Below are 25780 nucleotides of genomic sequence, written 5' to 3' on the forward strand. Positions count from 1 at the left end.
CATTTTTTTTAAAAATGAGCATACCAACTGAATGATGAAGTCAAAGTTTTAAGAAACATAGTCAAGCAAAGATCGTGCAAGAAACCCCAGAATGAAGAACGAACTCTGTTAGTTTAGTCACAGGATTAGCAAGAAATTAAGATAACCACTATCACAAGGGGTTCCCTCTGCAAACAGTGCTTCATATATCATGCATACTGTCAGTTTTGATATAAGTCATTTGACATGAGATATGTGAAGCTGGATCCTGGTATCAACCTGACTTACTCTGAAGCAGTACATGGAAATGGTGCAGTTGGATCATAACTTAAAACTTTACAGAAGTGTAGGCAGGAGCCAGACCAGGTCTTTGGTGAAAGTTAGCAATACAGCCTTTGTCCAAGCTGGTGCACCTCCAGATGGGTTGGACTGAAACTCCCATCCAGCCTTCCCAATGGCCATGCTGGTTGGGGATGGTGGGAACTGTAGTCCAACCTGTCTGGAAGACTGACATGTTCAAAATGTTTTCACTGCTGCTTGATTATACCATTAGAAATGTTTTCAGTCGCCACAAAAACATATCTGAAATGCTGGTCTGAGAGAGACCTTGCACAGGTTTGGACTAACTTATCCATTGCTAACTCAGCACTCATGGGAACTAGTCTAAGGAGAGAGTTTGAGACATGTTTGCCACAAGATTACAAGTGCATCTCCTCAGTTTAGTACAGATGCTTCTACTATATACACATTTTTGTTTCTGGATAGGGGGCCCCCTAGTAAATACCTGATTTCTTGTTCGAGCATTCCTTCTTCCTCTGATAAGCAAGTAAAGCAGCAAAGTAGGGAAAAAAGAAAAGGTTAAGCAAGAACAGATCAGTTAAAGTAAGTACATCCTCCAGAGGCTATGAAAGCTCAAATGCAATGGCAGCTTAGAAAGATCTAGTCCAAGCTCCAACACTCCATATAATAATTGCTTAGTATGCAACCCCTCTGCCTCAGTGAGGGACTTTCCAGGGCTTCCTGTCAGAATTTATTTCCATTCTCCTTCCTCCAACAGACCCATCATCTAGGTCTCCAAATTCATCTAGACTTCCTCATCACTACCCTACTAGTAAAAAAAGAGGATCTTTTCAGATAATAGAAATGCCACGTCTTGTTTTTGACATATAGTTGATATGGCACCTGGTTTGTTTTTGTATCTTTTTTTTTGGTAAGGTTTGTTTTTGTTTTCATTTTTTTGACTGGTGGAGCTGTTTTCTTTTATCTATTATCCACATATTATTTTATACTTGGATTCAATTTATAGTTGTATTTTATTTGATTATTTTTATTTGGATTTCACATAGGAGCCTGAGAAGAATGATTATGGACCAGAGAGAAGCCCCATCTAGTTCAGTCTCCCAGTCACATGCATAAACCATTACCTACAGAAAGACTATCCAGCCTATGAGCATAACTGGATGCTCTGTCTCATGCTTCCCAGCAGCTGATAGACAGAGGCACATTGCCTCTGATATAGTGGTGATGTATAACCATCATTGCTAGTAGCCACTGATGGCTTGAATCTCCACATATCTAATTCCAGATAGTGATCACTATAACTTTGTTATCTCTGGCAATAGACTGTGGTGGTGAAACAGTAATGAGTATTCTTCTTGCACAGTGTGTGTGTGTACGCACAATCTGTGACACTATTCTACTTTGCAAGTTTGCTACTGTAGCAGTTCATCACCAAATTTTCTATACATCACACCAACCATCTCATATGATAGATTTTGCTGTCCAACTTCAGTAATTATTTCTTGTCTTTCCTGGAAGTTGGAGGGTTGTAAAGCTGTGTCATCCATAAATGCACTTTCCTAATCCCTGATTTAAGGTTTTTCAAATAAAAGTCAGCATCTTGAATTGGACATGGAAGCAAACAGCAATCAGGGCAACTCCCTCAGTATCTATGCATCTGTTCACAACTCTGCATATGTTGAACCTTCCACGGCAAACCTCTGTATAATCCATTACAGTAATCCAACCAAGAAATCACCAGAGCACAAACTCCAATGTCTGCAGCGGATAAACCAACCAAAGTTGGTAACTGGCACTGAATCATGGTCACATGGACCTCAAAGCTGGATCAAGGATAATCTCAAACCCCACATTCTATCAGAGGGAGTGCAACTCTACCTAGAAGCTGTACACTTTTCCAGATACAAGATCTATCCAGAAGGCCTCTAATTATCAAAATCCAACTTCAGTTTTGTGACCTTCCTCTAGCTCCTTATTAAGTCCAGACCGTATTTCAGCACTTTCACAGTTTCACCCAATTCGGAAGACAAGGAGAAATAGCTTAAGTGTCATCGGTATACTGATAGCACCTAGCTTCAGATTCAATTACAGTAGCCCCTCCATATCCACCAATATTTCATCCATGGATTCAACCATCCGCAGCTTGAAAATATTCAAAAATATATACATTCCAAAATGGGAACCTTGAGTTTACTATTTTATATAGGGGGCACTATTTCACTATGTCATTCTATTTAATGAGACTTGACCATCCATGGATTTTGGTATCCACGAGGGTCCTGGAACCAAATCCCAGTGCATACTAAGGGTCCTCTGTGGGTTTTAAAAAGTGTGTGGATAAAATGGAATCTGTGATTCTTTGTTTTGCCTAAGATTAATCATGAGTATGTCTGCACAATTAATTTTTTAAAAATCAGTACTCAGTTGATAGGGAGCTAGCATGGTGTAGAGGTCTGAGTATTGAAATAACGACACTAGAAGATCAGAGTCTCAATTTTCACTCAACCATGGAAACCCACTTTACTCCATCATTATGAGATTAATGTAGAAGTCCTTACAATTATTCTACCAACAGAGTCAAACAACTGGTTAAAGAAAAAATCCAGCTTGCCTCCAAATGGTGGGACCTACATATGCTTTCCCAAACATTATATTCTTTATGGTACCCATTATATAAAACATCTTTTGGAATGGAACAATATTTTTAAACCTGACCCTGTCCCCACTTAGAACAACGTTTACAGCCCAATGCTTTCAGTGTATGTTATGCCATCTGCCTACTTGAAGGGAAGATATAATAATACTCCTGTGCACCAAAGACTTGCATTTGTGAGTCAAGAGAAGTGGAGGACGTTCACCACTATCTTTTGCAATGCCCTCTCTTAATGGCCCCTAGACAAAGGTTTCTTAAGTATATTTTCCTCTCTTTTTTCAATCAACCTCCCCTTGAGCAGATTTCTATTCTACTGGTGGGCACCAATGCATATGTTACCACAATGGTTGCAAAATTTGGCTTGGCCACATGTAAATTAAGATCTAGGCATCAAAATCATTTATAAGAAGTACAAGGAGGTGATGAAGATACATGGTGCCCAATCCAGGGGCCTTTAATTTAATCTGTATTAATTATGATTTTATATTTTTGCATTTGTATATTTTGTATCACTTGCTTGTTATCTGTATTCTATCTTAAATTTATCATTGTTATTGTAGTTTGTTTGTACTTTACCTTAATTACATTGAATTGTAATGGCTAATAAAAAATAATAAAAATAATAATAAGGATTTTGCTCTTTCAGCCTCAGAGAAAAGCAATAGTAAACCTGCTCTGAAGAAATTCTGCCCGAACCCCTCATGATAGGGTCACCTTAGGGTCATCTTAAGGCAGAAATGACATAAGGTCACACAACAACAAAACTTTGTTAACTACGTTTTACTTAGTTACTAGGGGGGATATGTAAGAAATGCACTTTAATTACAACAGAACAAAGAGAAGCATAACCTCATGGTAAGATTGCTTTCTCAGATCAGAGAAAAACCAACTGTTGGCTTTAGAAGACCTAGCTACCTAGTGGTAACTAGGGCTACCACTTTGCATTTGGATCATACACCAAAAAAATTGCTCCTTTAAAATTCAGCATTATGTGTTTCTCTCACAAATGTTTTTTTTTTTTTTTTTGGGGGGGGGGGGATTGTCAAAAGAACCTAGTCTCTTCTCTTCAGCAATTTTCTAGTAGAACTAGTCCATTCAGAAAACATGCTGAATAGACTGGTTTTACTTAATGTTATTACTGTAAATTTAATTACAAAAGAAATATTTTTAACAGATACAGACAGGTTGGAGCAGGTGCACAGAAGGACAAATATGATAAAAGATATGGAGAACAAAATATGAAGTAAGGTTGAGGGAGCTGGGCATGTTCAGGCTGGTGAAGAGAAGGCTGAGGGGAGACATTATTGCCCTCTTTAAATATCTAAAGTGATATCACAGAGGAGGGTGCAGGTTTGAAAATTCTATGAAAAGAAAATATTACATGATTTTCTCTGGACTAAGACAATGTGCCATCATACTGGTAGGCAGCTAAAGGAGAAAGAGCAGATTTAGCAGCAAGGTTGTTAGGTAGGACTGACATGTGGTATAGAAATGAGATTGAAAGAAAGGAGCATTGGAGGAAGAAAGTCAAACTGGGAAACAGAGCAGGGACAGTGCCTTAGGAGTACAAAATGGCACACAAGGGGTTTGGAGGGCTGGGAATTCTTGGCCATGACACTGAACAGGAACAAGGAGTGATTAACTCTGCTCTGCCTTTTAAAAATGCATTGAATTCTGCCAGTTTTGGTATCCATTGCAATGCTGATATTAAGGTCTAGCAGCACTAAGGGGACAATAAGAGCTAAGAACCTATGTGTGGGTGCATCTGTGTGTGTGTGTGTGCATCTTACACATCTGAATTTTGAAAAACCAGAAATCCTATGGCTTTAAGATTCTGGTTTCATTTATTTACACAAAGATCTCAGAACAGTTTTTGGTGTGTTTTTCGGGCTATGATGCCATGTTCTAGAAGAGTTGATTCCTGACATTTTGCTAGTAGCTGTGGCTGGCATCTTCAGAGCAGCTTTTATGGTCTTCCTCCTAGGCACCTTAACACATCTCATTGCCTATGTAGAACTGCATCACTTGCTTTCAGACCTCTCCCTCTAGCATGCACATTAAATCCTACAATGGTAAGTCCCAAGCGCAGGAACAAGCTCTTTAGAAATTTTTATTGGGTATTAGTCAAGTCAAGTTAAATCCTTCACCAAAAAAGGTCACAGTCAATTTAGTTAAAACCACTGGGGCCATTCAAAAAGCAATTTCCTCTGGTATCAGCAATAGGAATACTTAGATGTGCTTTGCCTCACAATACTCTATATTGCTTTAAAGGATACAAATCTTTCAATATATCCAGGTTAGCACTGCATTTTTAAGATGTGCCCAAGGCATATAGATGAATACTGCACAGAGATGGATAGCAAAATTGTACCAATTCTTCAGTCCAATTAAAGAGTCTATTTCCTCCGTGTCTCATCCCATCTAGCAGTGAGATCTATGGAGGTCCTAGATGCCATTCAGCGCTTATTTTGTGTGCATAAATCTTCCAAAGTTTCAAAACATAGCAGGGGAAAATTAGCCTGCCAAAGTTTTGTAGTAAGCAACGCACGCACGTACATGCACACTTTAAAACTGAACCCAACTAAATTAGGCTCATGTAGATAAAATATAGAATATTTCACCCAACACAGTGATATGCAGCACAGATCAGCAAAAATATTTTGACCTTCAACCTTCAGAAACTGCAAGCCTATGTCTTCACTAGGGTAGTCTGCACTGACCAAATAAAGTGGGTAACAGCTCTGAAGGTGCAGCGTTTAGACAACGCAAGAGGCAAAACCAAGTGGAGATCAAAAGGAAACTGCACTCCTGGGCTAAAAACCAGAGTAAAAAGAAGCTGGGATACTCCAGCTCAAGGCAGAAAATGTGCTTCATCGCACAGGCATATAAACAGCCCGGAGCCAGTGTGGGACTGCATGTAAATAAAATGCAAAGTAATAACATGATTGTCAATAATGCAATGGATGTAATGACAACATCCACAAACCAGACAGTCCAATGGGGGCATGGGGTGAAAGGGGCATGTGGGGAAGAGGGCACGTGGGGGGGGGTGTCTCCATGATTGTGCTTTGCCAACGTATCACTCGGCACAACGAGTGATAGCAGCAGTGCATTGCACATGCAACTGTGTGGCTGATCAAATAGAATGGAATCTAGGCAGGAAAAGAGAGATAAGTGGAGGTCGCAGGTGGTGTGTTGGTGTGATGCTGCACATGTATAGTGGGAGGCGACAAAAAATAATGACTGCCCAAGGGTGTTTGGCTGGGTTTGCGAACGGATGGTGCAAACAATGGGATTTTTACCTGCATTGCAGAAGACCAAGCCTCTTTTTCCTGCCTGTCTTCTTTGGCTCATTGTTTTTAATCCTGCACAGCCATTCAAGGTTGGAGGAGTGTTACTGAGATCTCTGAATACTTTTTCTTTTCCTTTATAAAGCTATCAAGTATATTTGTGCTTAAAGGTTCAGCACTGTCATCAGAGATTATTGGTCCAGCTCTATCAAGTGGCTGGAAGTACCTTTTATTAACTTAAGCTGATATATCAGGTTACATCTTACCTAGATAGAAATTATTGGCTATAATACTCCATGACCTAGTAAAATCCCGTTTAGACTACTGCAACATGTTGTAAGCAGGACTGATTTGAAAAACAATTCAGAAACCAACACTGGTACAGGACAGGAATCATTTCACACCACAGAATTATAGCACTATATTTTCCCTTCAACTGCACCAGCTGCATCCTATGGAATCCTGGGGTTTGTAGTTTGGTCAGAGGCACCAAAGCCTTTTTGGCTGAGATTTCCAAATGCTCCTACCTCAATTTTGCTAAGTGGAACCAAGGCTATGAAAGTGAATCATAATGGTATAATTCTGTAGTCTAAAAGTCTTGGATTGGGACTGGACATTCTGATCATATTATGCCTGTGTTCCTCCACTTGCACTGGTGCCCATTCCATTCTGAGACACAATTAAAACAGCTTGTAATAGAAGCTTTCCAAGGCAATAAGAAAAGAAGCATGTTGCATGGAAACCACTCACCCCTACCTCCTCCTTGTAAAACAGCAATGGGAAACTGTAGAGGGGGTGTGGGTCATTTTCACCCCGACTCCACCCAGGGGCTTCACTGCCATGACAGGAAGTGGCATTACATCACTTCTTGTACTGTTTTTAGTGTGAAAAAAATTGTCATTCAAATGGCTTGGGGGCTTGGTAGGTCTTGAAGGGTCACAAAATATGGCTCCAAAGGCCACATATGACCTACAGGCTCCAGTTTCCTCACCCTTTCTTTAGAAAGCAAGGATCTTCTAGTTTAATCCTCTTGTTTTAAATCTGTGTATTAATTGCATTTCAGGATTTTAATCAGTCTTTTAAATTTCATATTGTATTTTAGTTTTTCTATGCCTCCAGAGAAACTGGGGCAGCAGTACACATTCAGTAAACAATGTATAAATAAGTAAAATCCAGGAATTCTTAGAAATGGAGAAAAAGGTATTTCCACCTATTTCCTATCTTTCTATAACTTCCCTCCAGAGCATTCAAGAGTTCACTGCTTATAGAACAAATTGATGTATATAAATTTTCCTTCCATTAATCACATGTTGCCTTTCTGAAATGAAAGAAATGCATTAATCTGATCACCCACAATCTTTAAAGATTTTTGTTTTTAACTTTGATCCACTGTAAATCCCTTTCCATGAGAGACAGACATTCTGCATTTAAATTCCAGAATATCCGTACAAACAGCAGCTTATAAAACCATGGTAGTTCTGTCTGTAGTGATAAGATATGGCAGATTGCAATTAGCATATTGACAGGCACAAAGGGTGTTGAGCTCCCATACTGTTTCGCAAGGGTTACGACTATTATCTCATCTCAAACAAGCTGGCACGGGTAGAAATGAGACACTCCAAGACTGGCTATATCACTCGCCTCACCCCTGCAGCAAAGAGAGACAGCCACCAACAGTCACTGAGGCAGAGAGCATACTAACCACTTCAATGGTGTGATGTGCAGTGCATGGGAAAGGCCAGGTCCAAGAAAAGGAAATAGGTCAGTGGTTAGAAGAGGGGAAGAAATATGCTACCATTACATCCACAGTGTTCACAGACTCTTACTGTTAGACAGCAAGTACCTTAATGAATGTTTCCATATTGCCGTTAAAGAGTTTATGATTATAGACTGAGAGAGGCCTAGGTCTCCTCATTTTCTGTGGTTTAGGGGGAAGACAGGGGGGCCTGAGAAAAATGGAACAAAAGAGACCAACAAAACATCAATGTGAATACAATGTCAGGGAAAGATTTTAAAGACTGCAAGTAATGCACAGGCTTCAATCACACTGTGTGATCATCACCTTGTTGGTATCTTCCTCCACTCTCTTATCATTTTAAGTACTTATGATGTGAGGAACTTAGAACAAACACTCACCTGAATCTTAAAGAGTACAATGCCAGTTTCCCATTCTGAAGAAAGAGGGTTTGGACACTGTTTTATTGTAAGGTGTTTTTTTTTTTTTTTTTTTTGGGGGGGGGGGGGCTGTTTTTAAAATGTTATCCACTCGGAGCAAGATGAAAATGTTGACCATCAGACAGGGGATATATATATATATATATATATATATATATATATATATATATATCATTCATTCATTCATTCATTCATTCATAAAATAGCCAGGAATGTTGCAAAGCACAAGTAAATCTGTTGCTCTTGGGAAAACATCTGGCAACTCCCCCTGGAGTTAATTCCCCAATTGTCATGCTATGAGCCTTTTAAAACACTGCACAAATGCTATTTCATAGCCATCTCTGGTCAAAAAGGTCAATTTTCCCTGAGGGACTTAAAAGTATTAACTTGAGGTACATTTGAAGTAGTGTTCAAATTCACTGAAATGGAAAAAGCCTGTTTTTGAACAAATGTCACTTATCAAGATGATCTGCATCTCAATATTTTCAAATGCTTGCTTATAAAAAGAGTTCTGTATATGAATGAAGCTATTTTCTATTCCAGCATATGCAAAATCACTTCCATAATTTATTGACTAATATTGCACACTTTATGAAACACTGAATTAGTACCATCTATTTATCTATGTAAAGATAATCAGAGGTTTCTGTAAGATTAGAAGGGGAATTTGGAACCTCCATTGTCCTGCATGTTGAGGTCCTAGATTCTACTGTTTAACACTCCTTTTTCTGAATAATTGCACACTGAGCTGAAAAGCAACTGCTTCCTTTATCTGGGAACTCTGGAAGTAACAAGAAAAACCATCACTTCTAACACCTTCTTCCTCAGTTGAAAGCATACAGAGATTTAAATTAATATACAGACTGAGCCAGAATGACTGACTTCAATCCTGCAAAGTCTTGTGCTGTGCATATTGAAGGAAGATGAAGTGTGAGCAGAAGCTGTTTTTCAGCACAAGAAAACACCATGCACTGCTCAAGTGGAATGAAATGGCAATTTTAAGAGCTTATTCTTTTAAATAAACAAAGAAGAAGCAATCTGTGCAGAAACTTAACAAGGCCTAGAAGCTATTCCCAGTCTGAAAAGCTAACACTGTACCTAGTAGGCTTTTCCCTCTGGATTTTTTTGCCACTTAAATTGTTATCCCAAAATGGTTGGACCAGCTTTCATTAACTGGAGCAGGTTGCAGGGAGAAGGGGGAGCATGCCAAGTCGGTATTTTGGGGTTCTCAGCCAATGATTTTTGTTTGTTTCTACATATTTCCTACACTGAAGAACTTCAGCCAACCTTGTTTAACAAAACAAACATTCTTCTCAATTTTTATTTCTCCCTGTGCCAAAGACCCCATATGGGGTCTTTCCTCTCCTGTGGCTCTCCTTCTGCCTCCATCTGATCCATTCAATTCTTCCATGTGGGCCTTTTCATCACCCTTGTCTAATGCTGCTAAATGACCTTTTCACTACTAAACTGGCTTTGCTCCTTTTCCAAATTTTATCAACACCTTTCTTTTATCAGTTTCCTACTCCCTAAATACCCTGAAGGCACCAGATCCTGTCTGATCTTGGAAGCTTAGCAGGGTCAATCTTGGTTAGTACTTGGATGGGAGACTGTCAACAAATATCAGGTGTTGTAGGCTATATTTCAGGACCTGGCAAAAGCACCTCGGAGTAATCCTCGCCTAGGAAAACTCTATGGAATTCATGGGGTCACCATAGTTGACAGGCGACTGGAAGGCACACACAAACACACACACAAAGACCCTACTTGTCTTTCTGAATCCCCACCATTCCTCTCAAAGGCGCTTTGCTTCTCCCTTATTTCTTTTTACTCTAAGAATCTAATATTTACATTTATTCCTGCTGCCTTATCCTTCTCCCTTTCTAATAAGGAAAATGGAATCTTCTAGCAGGCACTGGAAAGCACAGAAGAGTTAAGCCTATATTTGCATGTGGGTATCGAAACTCAGGTATATTGCCCCTGAATGCATACTAGCAAACAAGGAAGGCCCTGGCAGTTTGGCAAAGAGTCAGTGTGATAAACAGAATAGGAATAGCCGAACAAAGTCCACTCCATCCACTGAGACTCTGCAGTGCACTCTGCTGACACAGAATTTCTCATGGTTTCAGAGCTAGTCAGCTGAAAAATTACACTGCAGCAAAAATGAGGACCTGTTTGTCATCTCTCTAATTAATCTATTTAGGCAATGCAGACACAAGGTAGAGACCGTTGATGCAGGGAGTTGCCAGTCACTGTTTCACTTCCCAGCACATGCCTGCAGCATTTCTCCACAAATATATGCATAGATCTGCTTGTAGCAGACGCATTGTAAATCCAGACTGGTTTCACTCGCTGAAATAATATCAACTCATCCCCAAAATGGAAAATGGGAAAAACCACAGATTCCACTTACCTTGTGGTTCCACATTCAGCTCTTTCACCTAGAGAGAACAGGGAGAGGAATAATATATTAATTTCATCTTGTTTGCTTACAGATAACATAGCTGTTTCTTTTCTTTCTTTTTTTTAAGGTTAAATTCTTCTGATGTCCAGATGAGAACCAGCTCTCTATGAAACAGGATATGTCTAAAGAAGCTGCAGACTATTAAAAATCCCATCCTGACTTGCTAGGTTCCTTAAAGTATTTTATGTGAGGGCATAGGGCGGCTCTGAGCTTCCTGCCAAAACCAAGCACTTCAGATTTGATAGCTGTGCAGCCCCAATGTTGTCCCTTGTATATTTCCAACAATGGCATCATAAACAGGGAAGGAACATCTCAATGGTTCCAGTTTAGCGCTGATGTGCTGCAGCTCTATTATTTCCTAAACCCAATAATCATCTTTCTATAGCTGGACAGTCACTGAGGAGCCCAACTGGGATCTGCTTGGGGAGTGGAATCTTTCAGCTTCATCTCAGACTAATTCTTTGATTAATACTATCTTAAGCTTTCTTATAGAAATGTTATCTGCCTTGAGCCTTCAGGGATGAAGTTCGTTAAGAGGGTAAATAAATTATTAAAGGTGGCATAAATTGAGTAGCTTCACTGTCAGTGAAGTTTAGCTAATCTGGACCAGTGAAAGATCTTTCCCTGAATAGTTTTTATTTCTAGCAATAAAAAGAAAGAGAAAAGGGGCAGAGGAGTGGGGAAGAGAAAAGAGATGAGAGGTCTTGATGTGAATGATCCTCCTCAGGGATCAAACAAAAGAAGATTATTCCTTTACCACATTTAGGACTGCATGTGAACAAACTATAGCCAGCAGTGTTTTCATATGACCAACTAATTGTAACCAAGCCGAGTCCACATTTTTGGTCAATATCCTCCCTTCTTTCACGTATCTCTTAACAGTTGCAACTGACAGAAGTGGCGTGAACATTGTTATTAAAATCTATTCATTTTAGAAGTGCATGTCACTGATAAATTTCTGAATACATTCCTTGCGTTTTTTGTGAAGTGGTTTGCTGAAAGAACCTAAGTAGAGCTTAAATCCAATTTATCTGAAAGCCATTTATCTCCCTACATGAGCCTGCCTGAGTCTTAATAGCCTCAGGGGGAGGCTTTTGTACAGTCCCACCATGGACACAGGCCAGTCTGGTGGGGACAAAAGAGAGGGCCTTCTCAGTGGCTGCTCCGACATTGTGGAAGGAGGCTAAGCTGGCCCCCTTTCCACTCTCCTTCCATTGGCAGGTAAACAATTTTTCATTTAAACAGACATTTGGTGAGTGCAGCAAAAGGATTTCTAAAAATGTTTGTGTGCTGTATTTTCATCCATTTTTTTTAAAAAAAATGAATCCATATGGTTTTAGTTACTGGTGTTTTAACAAGTCAGCTAATTAATATTTTAAAAAGAACTTTTTATCATCAGATTTTGTAAACTGTCTGGGGTCCCATGTTAGAAGAAAGGCAAGAATTAAATTAATTAAGTAAATTAAATGAATAGAATACCTTTGTGTGTGTGTGGGGGGGGGGGGGGTATTGCCCTAATCACTACTTCAGTTTCATCCCCTTCTTGCACACACAAAAAGAAAACATTTTTGATGCAGCACATTCTTGACTATACAGTCATGTGCCCAACATGTGAACCTTAGAAGATTTTCAAATTCTCTTTGTAGTTTTACTGGTGCATAAAGCAACCATCACAAGGCTAAATTACAATTTAACTCTTACTATGTAGCATGTAGCATTGTCTTCTGATTTCTCTTTAATTTCTGGTCAGGTTATTTTTTTTTGGGGGGGGGGACTACAGTACACAGGGAAAGTTCTCAAGAACAACCTGTAACCCGTGCCCCTACCCCACAGTATAGTTGTAAGTGATAGTAATGAGTATTATTTTCTACAACATGTATGTGTAATGAGGGGGGGGGGCTTGTATTTCAGGAGGTTTCATCTTAGGAATGAATAATTAAATACCTCCCCTCCAAAGGGTGTTGGGAAATACTGCCTTTAGAAATTAAAGAAAATCAGAAGATGAAGCTAGATGTTTCTTGACTGTATAGTCAAGAAGTGTAATGTATAGCTTGGCTCACAGATAATGGCTCTTAAGAAAAAACAGACAGCTGATCCATCTAGCCTAAATCAACCTCCAGTGATGCTCTTACGTCCAAATGCCAGGAGCTGAACTCCAGGTCTTATATATGAAAAGCAGCTTCTCTACCACTGAGCAAAAGGCCCACTCCAGAAAGGTCCCTACAGCATTCTCTTTAAAAATAAATAATTTGTTCCATTGTGCTATTGGAAAACACAGGGTTTTCATGCCTATATATACCGTGTGTGTGTGTGTGTGTGTGTGTGTATAAACTTTCCAATTCAGTACTAGCTTCAGACTTGTATTTCCACTTCCATTTATTATTTTCTGGTTCTGCCTCTTGCATTTTTCTATGTTCCCAGTGAGACAGGAAAGAGCTATAGAAAATACGGGAAAGAACATGGAGAATAAAGGATTGTCAGATAATGAAACATGCAGATCAAGTTCCTTAAACGATTTAAAAGTTAATTAAGCATTTGAAAGGAACAGTTCTTGTCACAGTGATGGAAGCATCCAAATAATGTGAACCCTTCTTATACACAGGGGATCTGTTCCGGAAACCCCCACATGTGGCAAAAAAATGTGTAAGTTCAAGCCCCGTTTGTTTTAATGGGGGCATGCATGCACATGCCTTTCATTCTTCCAGGGCTTGCCATCCACGTGACCTTGAGTCCGTGTATGGCAAGCCCATGTATGGTGCAGGCATACGGTACTCAATTTTTTATCCCTTCATGAGTCATGCCTACAAAACTGAAGACTTACAGGTCACACACAATCTGCACTGATTATGTATGTATGCTTAATTAATCAATTAATTACAAGTGAAGCAAGTTATTAAGAGAATTCCAAAATGGCCTGGGATGAAAACAATAGAACACTATTGTTATTTCTGATGAGTTGATAAACAGGCTGAAACCACACAGATATGCGAAGAGAGTCAATCTTATAATCCATGGATAAATTTGGATGGTAACAGGTTGCAGTCTTTGTCCAGTATGTCTAACATAAGAAGAATACCATAGTCTGTTGGAATAATGGTCCAGATTGTGGGAAAACTTGTTATAACGTCAGATTACTAACAAGCTTGAGCAAACTACAAGGAAAATTAAGTCAAGGGTAGACCAAGATGCTTCATAAAGGAGAAAAGAATTGCTGCAGAAGCAGACAGTACATGTCAGGGGCACATGCAGTCTTAACGTTTAAGGCAGAAACTACAGCTCACAAGCTAGGAACAAGCCCAAAAAGAAGAGGGCTTGGATGTTGCATAGGAAAGGAACATGTTCTGTGAAGGAAAAGGATGAATGGAGAGTGTTCATACAAATATGCACAAATGGAACAATTGAGGGTGATGGGCAAAAATCAAAAGAAACTACAGTTGGTCCTTCACATTTGCAGCTTTGACTTTTGCGGATTTGATTATTTGCAGATTTGGTTAATGTGTTTTCTCTGGGTCCTCCAGTATGACTCTAGCAACATCTGCTGTAAGTCATGCTAGAGGACCTAGATATTCCTACAGAGATGTTCTCTCAAGTAAAAATAAATAAATAAATTTTTATTTTCTGTTTTCTCACTTTCATGGGAGTCCTGGGCCCCTAGCCCAGCTAAGGGCCCAGTTGGTTAGGGTCAACAGTAATCTAGAATCCTAGTTATTAGAGCCAACTAATCACTGCAGTCTTGAAAAATAATGACAGAAATGCCTGGAGGTTTAGCCATGGCTAGTATACTTTACTCCTGAGAACTGCTGCAGCATTTATGCTAAGCAGGAAATGAAAAGGATCTAAATACATCATGTGCTGATTGATAGCACTGTCATTATCTCAGAGGCTCGTTGTCTGAACTATAGGACAAACCCAGATGGGTCAGGCATTGACTAACTGCTAGCTCCACCTTCCTTGCATGTCAAAAGCATGCATTTGGGAACAGCTGCTGTTGGAGCTGCCTGGTGATGCAGAGTGATTGATTATGCCTAATGACATTCACACCATGGTTAATATGAAACACAGGCCTAAGCATGTCAGGAAATAGAAGAGAGGCAGCCATTATGCAATTAAGGCTGCAAATGAATGGAAGATTACTAGCCCTGTGGTAGAGAGTGAGATTGCCTCAGTTCAAGAGAAAGTAGTGTATTAAGAAGTTCTCCTAGTTCCTTGAAAGATAGTTCAATATAAAGATACAAACTACTGTCTCTAGTGATGAGTCAGGTCTTCAAATCATATGAACCTAGGCAAATATTTGCAAGATTAAAACCAACAAAAGCTAATTAAACTTCCATATGTCAGTCAGGTCCTGCCTGACCTTGGAAGCTAAGCCAAGTCAGCCTTGGTTAGTACTTGGATGGGAGACTGCCAACCAATAGCAGATGCTGTAAGTTATATTTCAGAGGGAGGAACTGGCTTCTAAGAATCCCTTACCTAAGAAAACTCTGAGAAATTCATAGGGTCACCATACATTGACAGGCAACTTGAAGGCACATAAATAATAAATAAATAGCAAAAGCTGTAATTTTAAAAGTAGATCAAAGGCAGCCGATTATAAACTCTGAGAAGCATGTTCTCTGAGTGCATGGGAGCAAAATATGGCAATAAATCACAGAAATATCTGCAAGTTTAGCATTTAAGAAATAGCCTCTTGTTTCCAAGTACAAATCTCATGAAAACAGTTCAGCTAGGTTTCTCCGTTTATTCAGGACAGTATATAATCATGTTAAGTTAAATATTTTGAAGAATCCTCTTGGTCAGGAAGGAACCATGACATCATGGGCAGGGGCACTCATAGGCAACTACAACAAATTCTAGAGGAGATATAGGAAGGAGGGAACAAAAATAACAGACTAATACATTTTTATTATTATCATACATTCTTGTGGACAAAATTCCGCAGTATCAGTACTGTTTTGGTTTAAGTTCAGTTTAGCTCACCACAAGAGATAATATAATGCTCATTCTGCAAGGTTTAAAAGCACACTATCAGGTCAGACAACCTTAACCATTAAGAGAAAAATCACCAAAGGACACTGGAAAGTGTGTGCGGGGAAACTCCTATAGCCTAAAAAAGGCTACTTGCTAAAGCAGTCATATGCAAGTAATGTGCAGTAACAAAGGGGTGAAGCAGGCGAGCAGCCCTGACCAGGGTTGGCCAGGGACCACAGAATGGCCGGATCTTAAAGCGGGTCACTAGCAAGGAGTGATTTTCACTGTTCCTTTTGTTGGTGCCCTCAGAGCAGCTTCTGGCCATGTGTTGTCTGCATGTCACACCCCCAAAGCAGCCAGAAACTGCACTTTTTTGCCCATCTGTTTCAGGCTTAGTGATCCAAACAATAGCCAACATGATGGCTTAACATACCAGTACATATTGGAAGGTATCTAACATATCTAAGAATGTCCTGAGGTCAGTCAGTATTTTCCAAAATCTCCTGCCAGGTAATAAGATGCTCTCTCACATAGAATCTAATTTATGGTTCATCTGGGCACCCAGCCACCCCCACCCCCCTCATGCGTGTTTCCAAATATATAGCTGGTTGCCTATAGCTTTTACCACCAAAGTAGCTGCCTTTTCACTTCAGTCTCTTGTTTTACTCCTTATAAAGATAAATGTATTCCCCATTGACAAGGGGAATTATCTACTTGTATTTGCATGCTTTTGAACTGCTAGGTTGGCAAAAGTTTGGACTAGTGATGAGAGCTCACCCCATCATGCAGCACTTGGTCCTTGAACTGCCAACCTGCTGATCTTGCAATCAACAGAGTCAGCTTTTTTTTAATGATGGATTTTACTGCAAAGCTACTTTGATCTCCTGGATGGACTATAAAGTAAATTACATAATTGATAATCATAGAATCATAGAGTTGGAAGAGACCGCAAGGGCCATCCAGTCCAACCTCCTGCCATGCAGGGGGTTGATGTTGTTAATGATGATGTTAATGACAATGATATGTGTAATATAAAGTAATAAAGCAAGGACCAGGCAAAATCAGAAGTAGGCTACTCTCAAGTATGTGGAACATCCATATATTAAGTACCTATACTCACACAGATACACATACAGTACACATTCAGAAATCATTACAAAGAATGTATTCCTGATCTAGTCTCAAGGTGCTGAACTGCTGAGTACTCTAGCAAAACAGATATTTCAGGAGAAAAGGATGAGATAAACCAAATAAATAAATAATAATTGCCTACTGTGATACCCTCTAACCAAGCTGTTCCTCAGTCCCTTCTTTCTTGACTTTTGTGGAAGGGAAGGCAACTGAAGCAAACTGGGTTTTGCAGCAATTGCATTAAGAAAAATACACAGAGCAAAAAAGGCCAGGTATGAATGTAGACTCTGGTTCTAATGCACTAGTCTATCATTTTTCCTGATGGCAATCTGATTTCAATCACAGCAATTAAAAGGCTTTGGAGAGAGGCAGGGGAGCCCAATACATGTATCTGTTTGTATCTGGACATGCTATAGTTCTTGTGAAGAGCAGCCACTTACATCCCCTTAGCTGGCAAAGCAGAAATAATGGGGTTCATCCTTAATGCAGGAATGCCTGCCTTATGCCTTGGGGAAAAGAATCAATGCAGTAGGGCATTCAAATGCCAACCTCAGTCAAACGTGAAAGGGGGAGGAAGAGCAAGTTTGTTCTGCTTGCTATTGTGATGCAGCAACTCACCAACAGTACCAAAAGAAAACAACAAATAGCAGGTTTCAAATCCTGTTGCAATGAGAAGAGAAATTCAGTCTCTTTGTTTAGACAAGTCTGTGACTTACCTTCTCCTAGAGTCTGCTTCAGTAAATCATGTTTAGCCTGTAACTTTGTAATAAGGTTACTGCCATTCAAGTATTCTTTAAATTTCTGAAAGAGAGAAAACACACAAACAAACATAAACAAAGCAGGCAAAGATTCTTAGTAAAATATTCTTTCATATATATACATTTTCCCCATCAGAACACCAGCATGGAACAGAGGACATGTCATCTGCTTTAATGAATGAGACATCAGTTGCGCGCACACAGAGCTGAACCAAAGATGCCTTTTTCACTTGGACTTTTACTTTTTTTCCACCATTTAAGTATCAATCCTGATCTTATTAGGCCAAAAATCTTTGGTTGAGCCCTGCGTTTCAGGTCAGGGCCTGAGATCACAAGGAACTCAAAGACAACAATTCAAAGAAAGCTTTCTTTTGTCCAGCTTCTGGGAATGGCCTCAATAAGCAAAGAAGCTTTCCTCTTCTTGACAGAAAGGACTCTACTTTTGTGCAAACAGTGATAAAGAAGAGAAGAATTCTCTCTGCATGTGGTCTGCTGGCTTGGCTGATCAGAAGTTTCTGTGTGCTGGTGGAATTGTTCTGAGTATAACTTTTATTTTCAGATTGCCTCATGTCTAATAATAGTGCTCCACAGACAAGTAAATCCACAGATGCTACAAGGAGAGCAGGAAGGCCAGTGGAGAGAGGTTTGTGAGGGAGGAAATAGGCAAGTGGAAGAATGTGCACATACTGTATCTTGAAAAATTCAATACACAAATCATATAGGCTTCTGGACTAAGGAAATAACAATACAGTAGTCTCTCCATTTTTGTGGGAGATCCTTGCTGGACCCCCCCCCCTTGCAAAAACAGAAATTTGCCTATATTCAAGTCCCATTGGCTTGAATGGTGCTGTGCACCCACAGGCGCATGCTATAGGTACGTTCCCCATTTTGTCTCCCTCCATTTGCCACCCATGAACAGGTGAGGGATGCAGACTTCAAGTCCATGAAAACAGAGGGCTACTGTATTTGCTACAGTGGTGTAGAGTGTACATGAGTGAAGGAACTAAGGCCTGTTACAGACAGCCAAAATAAAGCTGCTTCGAGTCACAGTTGAGGTATGGTGTTTCAATGATGCATGCGTCCTAAGAGTCCAGAAGTCACACCAAAGCCACACTCTAGCCCTAAGAACTGGAAGGTGGCTTTGGTGCAGCTTCTGGACTCTTAGGATGCATGCATCATTGAAACACCATACCTCCACTGTGACTCGAAGCAGCTTTATTTTGGCTGTCTGTAACAGGCCTAAGCTATGTATTAAGATCTCACTCTTGCAAATCACAGCTATGTCAAAAGGAAAGCCAGTCTTCTCTCAGCCTTAACTCCCGAATAATTATGAAATCATTCTTTACAGTAAACATTTTATGAACACTACCTAATCCCTCATATCATATCATTGGATATAGTTCATACAATTATAGAGTTAAAAGGGACCAGAAGGCCAACTAGTCCAACTCCCTGTCATGCTGGAATATACTATTACAGAACTCCTGAGAGATACCCATTCAAGCTCTGTTTAAAGACCTCCAAAGAATGCTAGTCCTCCACTATGAGTCAATCTATTCCACTCTCAAACAGTTCTTACAGTAAAAAACATTCTTTGTAATGTTTAATCTTTTCTTGTAATCTAAATCCATTGATTTATGTTCTGATATCTGGAGGAGCAGAAAACAAGCTTGCTAAGTTTTCTTCACAACATCCCGTCAAATATTTAAAGCTGGCTATCATGTCACCCCTCACATTTCCTCTTCTCCTAGATAAACACACCAGGCTCCCTAAGCTTACTTGCTAATTAGCTTACTTGCTGTTCACCGCTATGATCTTTGGAATAGCGGTATATAAATAAAAAAACAAAAAAACAAAAAACAAACAAAACAAGTTGTTCCTCATAGGGCTGGTTTTCCAGATCTTTGATCATCTTGGTTTCCCTCCTCTAGTTCAAATCCCCATTCAGCTATGCAAACCTATGGAAATTCAGCCTCAGAGAAAAGCAAAGGCAAACCCCCTCTGAACAAATCTTGTCAAGAAAACCTTGTGATATGGTTGCCATATGTCAGAAATGACTTGGAGGCACACAACAAAGATGATTCCAATATAACTATTTTGAATTTAAAAAAAAAAAAGTACAGGAATCATGGACTTCCAGCACCACTGTTTTCTTAGCAACATCTCATATATCTTATGGATAATTCACTTTGTTATTATAGGAACTCTGCATGGCCCCACATGTCAGGCTTTTCACTTTTTCACAGAACCATAGAGTTGGAAGAGAAGACCTCAAGGGCATCAAGTCGACTTCCTGGTTGGAACGGCAGCTCGCTGGACTCAGGGAGCTCCTGAGAATTCGTCCGCCCTCACCGGTGGGTTCTGCGTTCCGCTGATATCAACGCGGACCGGAAAAACCCCAAGCAAGGCATTGCTTGGGCAAAGAGGCTCGGCTTGCCTCCAGGACGCTGCTCCGTTGGGGAACCCTGGTCTCTCAGGTGCCCATAGGGGCAAAAGAAGAGGAGGCATTAGAGCAGTCGACGCCAGTGAGAGGAGCCTTTTTTGGCACAAGAGCCACCACCAATTGATTTTAAAACGAAAAACTATGAAGATAAATTAAGGAAATAGTGAATTGTTGCTTGCACTTTGGACTACAAGAAGGTCTTCATGAAGAACCCCCAAAATAAGAAGCTAAAGAGCTGAAATGATATATCAAAAGTGAGTGAACTGAACTTTAATTTTTGTTCTTGATAAGAAAAGAAAAGGAACTGTGGGGGAGAAATTAAAACACAACTTAAATTGTAATCAAACAGAACAAGGCAGGGGTTAAACTTAACTTTGGCAGCTGCTGCGAAGCACAAAGTGAAACAGCTGGGGAACTCTGAGGAGGGAGAGAACGCGGCTGGGTCTGGATGCTGTAAGAAGCAGTGAGAGAGACAGAGAGACAGAGAGCAGGCTGGAAAAGAAAGGAGACCGGGTTGGAGGAAGGAGGACAAAATAGCAGGGAAGGCACAGTGGCAAAAGTCCGGAGAAATAAGGAGGACAGAAAAGAATAAAGTGCCTAAGGTTGAAGCTGTGACTGTTGAGGAAACAAGGAAAGACAGCAAGAAAGGCACAACAGCAAGGCTCTGGAGCAATAAGGAGGACAGAGGAATAAAGTATCCAAGGCTGAAGCTGTGACAGTGCCGAAAAGAGAGGAAAGTGAGAAGGAGTCCAGATCGAAGAAAGGAGAAAAGACAACAGGAAAAGTACAGCAGCAGAGGGCTGCAGAAACAAGGAGGACAGAGGAGAATAAAGCGCTGCGAGAAGCAGAGAGAGAGAGACACAGAGTAAGCTGGAAAAGAAAGGAGACCCGGTTGGAAGAAGAGGACAATACAACAGGAAAGGCACAGCGCTAAAGGCCCGGGAAATTAAGGAGAACAGAGGGGAATAAAGCTCCCAAAGTTGAAGTTGTGACTGTGGTGAGAGAAGGGAAAAGGAAAGACAGCAGGAAAAGAAAAAACAGCAAAAGACCCAGAGAAAGAAAGAGAGACATAAGCAAAATGAATACTAGGAGGGCAAAAGAAGAAACTCCGCAGAGATTAAACCAAAAGCCTCAGAACAAACAACATTATTAGAGGAATTAAAATCCTTATACACTGATATGAAAGAGGACATTAATGCAATGAAAAGAGGCATGGCAGCGATGAGGAAGGAAATCAAACAAGAAATACGACAAGAGATCAGATCGGAATTAAAGGAGATCAAGGAGACTTTAGGGAAAGCAACTGAAGACATAAAGCAGATGGAGAAAAACGTACACAAAATAGAGGAAAAAACTGACAAAATTAACAAAAAAGTGACTGAAATAGAAAAAAATCATGAAAAGGACCTTGATGAACGGGCCTTACAAGATTTGAAGCAAAGAGAAAGCTGTATTAAAATCAGAGGCCTGAAAGAAAAGGGAAATGAGGATTTATATGAATATTTAACGCCTATATTGGCAGATTATATTGGAATGGATCAAGAAAAATTTCAGTGGGAAATCAATAAACTGTTTAGGATAAATTCAAAGATGGCTAGACAAAAGAACCTTCCGAGGGACGTGGTCGTTTATTTCACGAGAAAAAAGATAAGAGATGAGATAATACAGTTAAGCTACGAACAAAATTTAGAAGTGGAAGGACCGGACTTGATTATATATAAAGACATCCTGGTTAGAATTCTTAAAAAACGTCAAGGTTACAAACCACTGACTAATCTGTTGAAAGAGAATGACATTATTTACAGTTGGGATAGATTGGAAGGTGTAATATTCAGATTTAAAAGTGAAACATTTAAAATAAACTCTATAATGAAAATGAAAGACTTCATCAGAAAATACAAAAGAGAGCTCAAAAAAAGTGATCCACAATCCAAAGAAGAAGAAGAGGAAGAAGAGGGAGAAGGAAAAGAAGAAGAGAGACCGGGAAGTACAGAAATTTAAAGAAAATGGAGAATACAGTAAAGGCATATAAAGCGAAAATCAGAAACTGAGAGCAGTAGTCTATATGAGATAATTACTTATAGTTTTAAGTAAATAAGGTGTAGAGATTAAAATAATAGATGCAGATCCCCTATAGTCAAACATTTAGAAGGTTTACCTAGTGAATTAAAACACGAAAGCTAAGCTAGTTAACTTAGCTTTAGATAATTAATATCTCTGAAATTTAAGCATGGTATTATGCTAGATAGAAAATACAGAATTATTTGTGAACAAAAATAGTTAACTTTTATGTTAGAGGGGGGGAACTTTGCGAGATAGGTTAAGATATTACAATAGAAATCATCAGGATCTTATGAAAAATGCAAGTAGCAGGAAGTACTGGTTTTTATGTTAGTTGTGTTTTAAAAAAGTGTCAAGAGAGACAGTCTATGCTTTTTTTTAATCTATATTCTCTTTCTGAAATAACAGGACACGGGATTAAAGCAATGGTATAAGGAGATAGTTTCAGATGAAACAAAGTCAAAAGAATACATAGAATGTAGTATCTGTCTGTGTGTAGGTGTAGAGGGTTAATGTAGTGTAGGTGGATTGTGTATGTTAATGTGTTGTATTCATGTATTTATGTTGTGTTTATGGTGTGTTGTATAAAAGCTTATAAAAATTAATTTTAAAAAAAGGGCATCAAGTCCAGCTCCCTGCCATGCAGGTATACACAAGTACTATCAAAGTTCTTTGATTGCAAATATTAGCTTTTCCTTTCTCCCTCCCTCCACTACTCAAAATCTGTTGCTTAAACTTCCTTGGGTTTCCAAAGAAGCTTGCAGCGCAACTAAGGGGCAGATGTAAATGTGTTTGAAAGGACAGACTAGATATTTAGTATTTGGATCACACAAATAAAGACCATAATAGCCAGTTCGGATATCAGATGGGCCACAAATAGCCACCAGCCACCCATCCCCCCCCCATCCAAATCAACTGGATTTGCCCTAGCCGTGAAAAAATGAGACTCATTTCTCCTGTTTGATGCAGAGCAGTGCATCTTAAGCTATCTGATGTGGTGAACCTTTCCCCCACCCTAGTGAGACAGGAATTGGTACCATATTATTGTCCATTGGCTCCCATTGGCTCTTTCCTTCCTGGAAGTTTTCCAGAGACTAGCAGCAGATGGCTCACAGACTGGCACCAGTCCACAGACTTCTGCTTTCAGCAGCACTGAAGTACATCACACTGGAGTATTACTAGTAAGGTCTGGCCTCTCTCTGAAATAAGCAGACATCCTGGGAGTCTTTAGAAGTGGAAATTCTCATCTGTGGTAAAGCACACAGCTTTGTTTTGTGGTGGTGTTGGGGAGTGCACTTTTAAGTACATTTTTCAAAAACTAGGAATAAATGTCTGGTGCCATACTTTTAAAAAAAAAAAAAGATTTCCATAGGATGCAGCCTATGGCAGATCTTAAGGGTGTGGTGGAAATTGATCTATGGACACACCAAAATTCCCCACCCCTACTGTAAGTGGAAACTAAACTGTTAAATGCTTGAGCTGGAAGTGAGAAACTCCTTAGATTGCTGTTGCAAAAGTTATGCTGGCTGGCCACACTGCATGGTTGCACACAGAAACTGCAGTCTTGAAGTATTTTTCATTCTTGCCAGACAGGAGCACTTCCATAAGCCGCCTTGACTGCATTTTGTAGAGAGGCAGGATATAAATAATAATAACAATAACAATAACAATAACAACAACAATAATAATAATAATTAGAAGCTTCCACCTCTGAACAGGAAGAAAGGGTTCCTTCTTCAAAGAAGATATAAGTATATCCCACACTGCCACTCGCAAATGCTAATGTATACCTTGGGCCTTTTTAAAAACTAGTAATGCACATTAAATATGTTGGTTTTTTAATATGCTGTAATACCAGGGAATTCTAATGGCAGTGAAACAATCCTAGCATTGTCATCATGCTATATAACAGCATTTTTTCCCTACACAGTGCTCAGTACAAACAGAAAATTATCCTCACAGTAAAATAGAACATTTCAGTTTCTTGTTGGTTGGCTCTCCTTTTGGCAATGTTTATTTTACTCATGTAAGTCTCCGAAGCAGCTGATTTGACTGACTCAGTGGAGCGACTATGCTGGAAGGCATCTGAGACATCAAAATCTTCTACGGTCAACATGTCTTGCAGTGTCTGCATAGTGGCATCCAATGTTTTTCTCACCTGCAGAAATGGTAGGCATAGAGGATTGTGGAACAATGAGAGACATACAGTTCATCAGCACAATTGCCTGGGTTTTGATACTTGTCTTATTTTTTAATTAAACATTTCCTAAGAGGAAGAAGAGACAAGAAACTATAATTAAGTGTCTTAAATTGTAATTTAGGTTGTTTATGGATGGAGATTGAAATTTAGGGACCTATTGAATGCTTTTCTGCATGGATAAGCAATAATTCCATCACTGTTTCTAGTGTGTATCTTGATTTTTATTAGAAACTTAACCAAAAGGTTTCCTTTCCCCTACCCCTCTTTCTGAAAACAAATCTTTTTCTAGATGTAACTGGCTGGTTTTCCACACTGCAGAAATAAAGCATTCTTACACCACTTCAACTATCATGTCTCCATCCTGTGGAATCCTGGAATTGGTAGTTTGGTGAGTATTTTGCCTGATCTGTCAGAGAGCTCTGGTGCCTCACCAAATTACAAATCCCAGGATTCTGTAGGATAAAGTCATGGCAGTTAAAGTGGTGTAAAACTGTTTTAATTCTGTAGTGTGGGTACACTCCTGGAACCAGACACAGTCTTAGGAAGTTCTTCCTGTTACAAGCATTTCTATGTGCAGAGATGTTGCTGGCTGAACTTAAAGATAGCTCTGCATCCTTTATGCTTTTCATTCTAGTTTGTGCTACAGCTGCCTCCATCCACTCAATTCACAATCCTCACTGTAGAGTTGCCATGTGAAATATCCCTTTAATTGTTGGGAAGAAGTGGGAATTTTAGCAGGTACTGTTTGTCATGCAAGCACCGCCTGGTGAAATTTCCTATTTTGTTGTTGTTAACTGCTTTCAAGTAGACTTCAACCAATCCTCAACCACCCTGCTTAGCTCCTGTAGATTCATTGCCACAGTTTCTTTGATTGACTCTATCCATCTGGAATGTGGTTTTCCTCTTTCCCTATTGCCCTCCACTTTACCAAGAATTACACTCTTCTTCTCATAATATGGCCAAAATAGACAACCTCCGTTTAATCTGGGATCAGGGATTCTGTTGGTCTACCGGCCACCCCGTGCACTAACAGACTCCCTAGCCGAGCTGACACAGCTGGTCTCAGAGCTAGTGCTGGAGTCCCCTAGGCTTCTTGTCCTGGGGGACCTCAACATCCCCTTCGAGACCAGCCAAGGTCCATCTGGTGTGGCTTGGGAGTTCATGGCTACCATGACTGCCATGGGCCTGTCCCAATTGGTCTCAGGATGTTCCAGGACTAGCCACATAACACCGATTCTGCAAGATTTTCATTGGCTGCCTGACCGCTTCTGGGCACAATACAAGGTGTTGGTTATCACCTATAAAGCCCTAAATGGCTTGGGCCCAGGGTACTTGGAGGACCGCCTCTCCCCATATAATCC

General features: G+C 39.8%; 1 protein-coding gene across 2 annotated transcripts in view; it reads right to left on the reverse strand.

Moving 5' to 3' along the window:
- The window catches only part of LOC149321366 (SLIT-ROBO Rho GTPase-activating protein 3), a 264346-nt gene that overhangs the window by 42762 nt on the left and 195804 nt on the right, over positions 1–25780 (reverse strand). Inside the window, exons 9-12 of one of the 2 annotated variants that reach the window (XM_089520382.1) lie at positions 24180–24377; positions 17674–17758; positions 10808–10835; positions 764–794 (exon numbers count right to left, since the gene is read on the reverse strand). In XM_089520382.1, the coding sequence (XP_089376508.1) occupies positions 764–794; positions 10808–10835; positions 17674–17758; positions 24180–24377 (342 nt within the window). Of the gene's footprint in view, positions 1–763; positions 795–8065; positions 8169–10807; positions 10836–17673; positions 17759–24179; positions 24378–25780 lie in introns of both variants that reach the window. The other variant, XM_089520374.1, reaches the window with a different exon arrangement.

This window comes from Sceloporus occidentalis, unplaced genomic scaffold (genome assembly GCF_023333645.1).
Source record: "Sceloporus occidentalis isolate IW3139 unplaced genomic scaffold, rSceOcc1.0.p SCAF_1, whole genome shotgun sequence".
Taxonomy (NCBI): domain Eukaryota; kingdom Metazoa; phylum Chordata; class Lepidosauria; order Squamata; family Phrynosomatidae; genus Sceloporus; species Sceloporus occidentalis.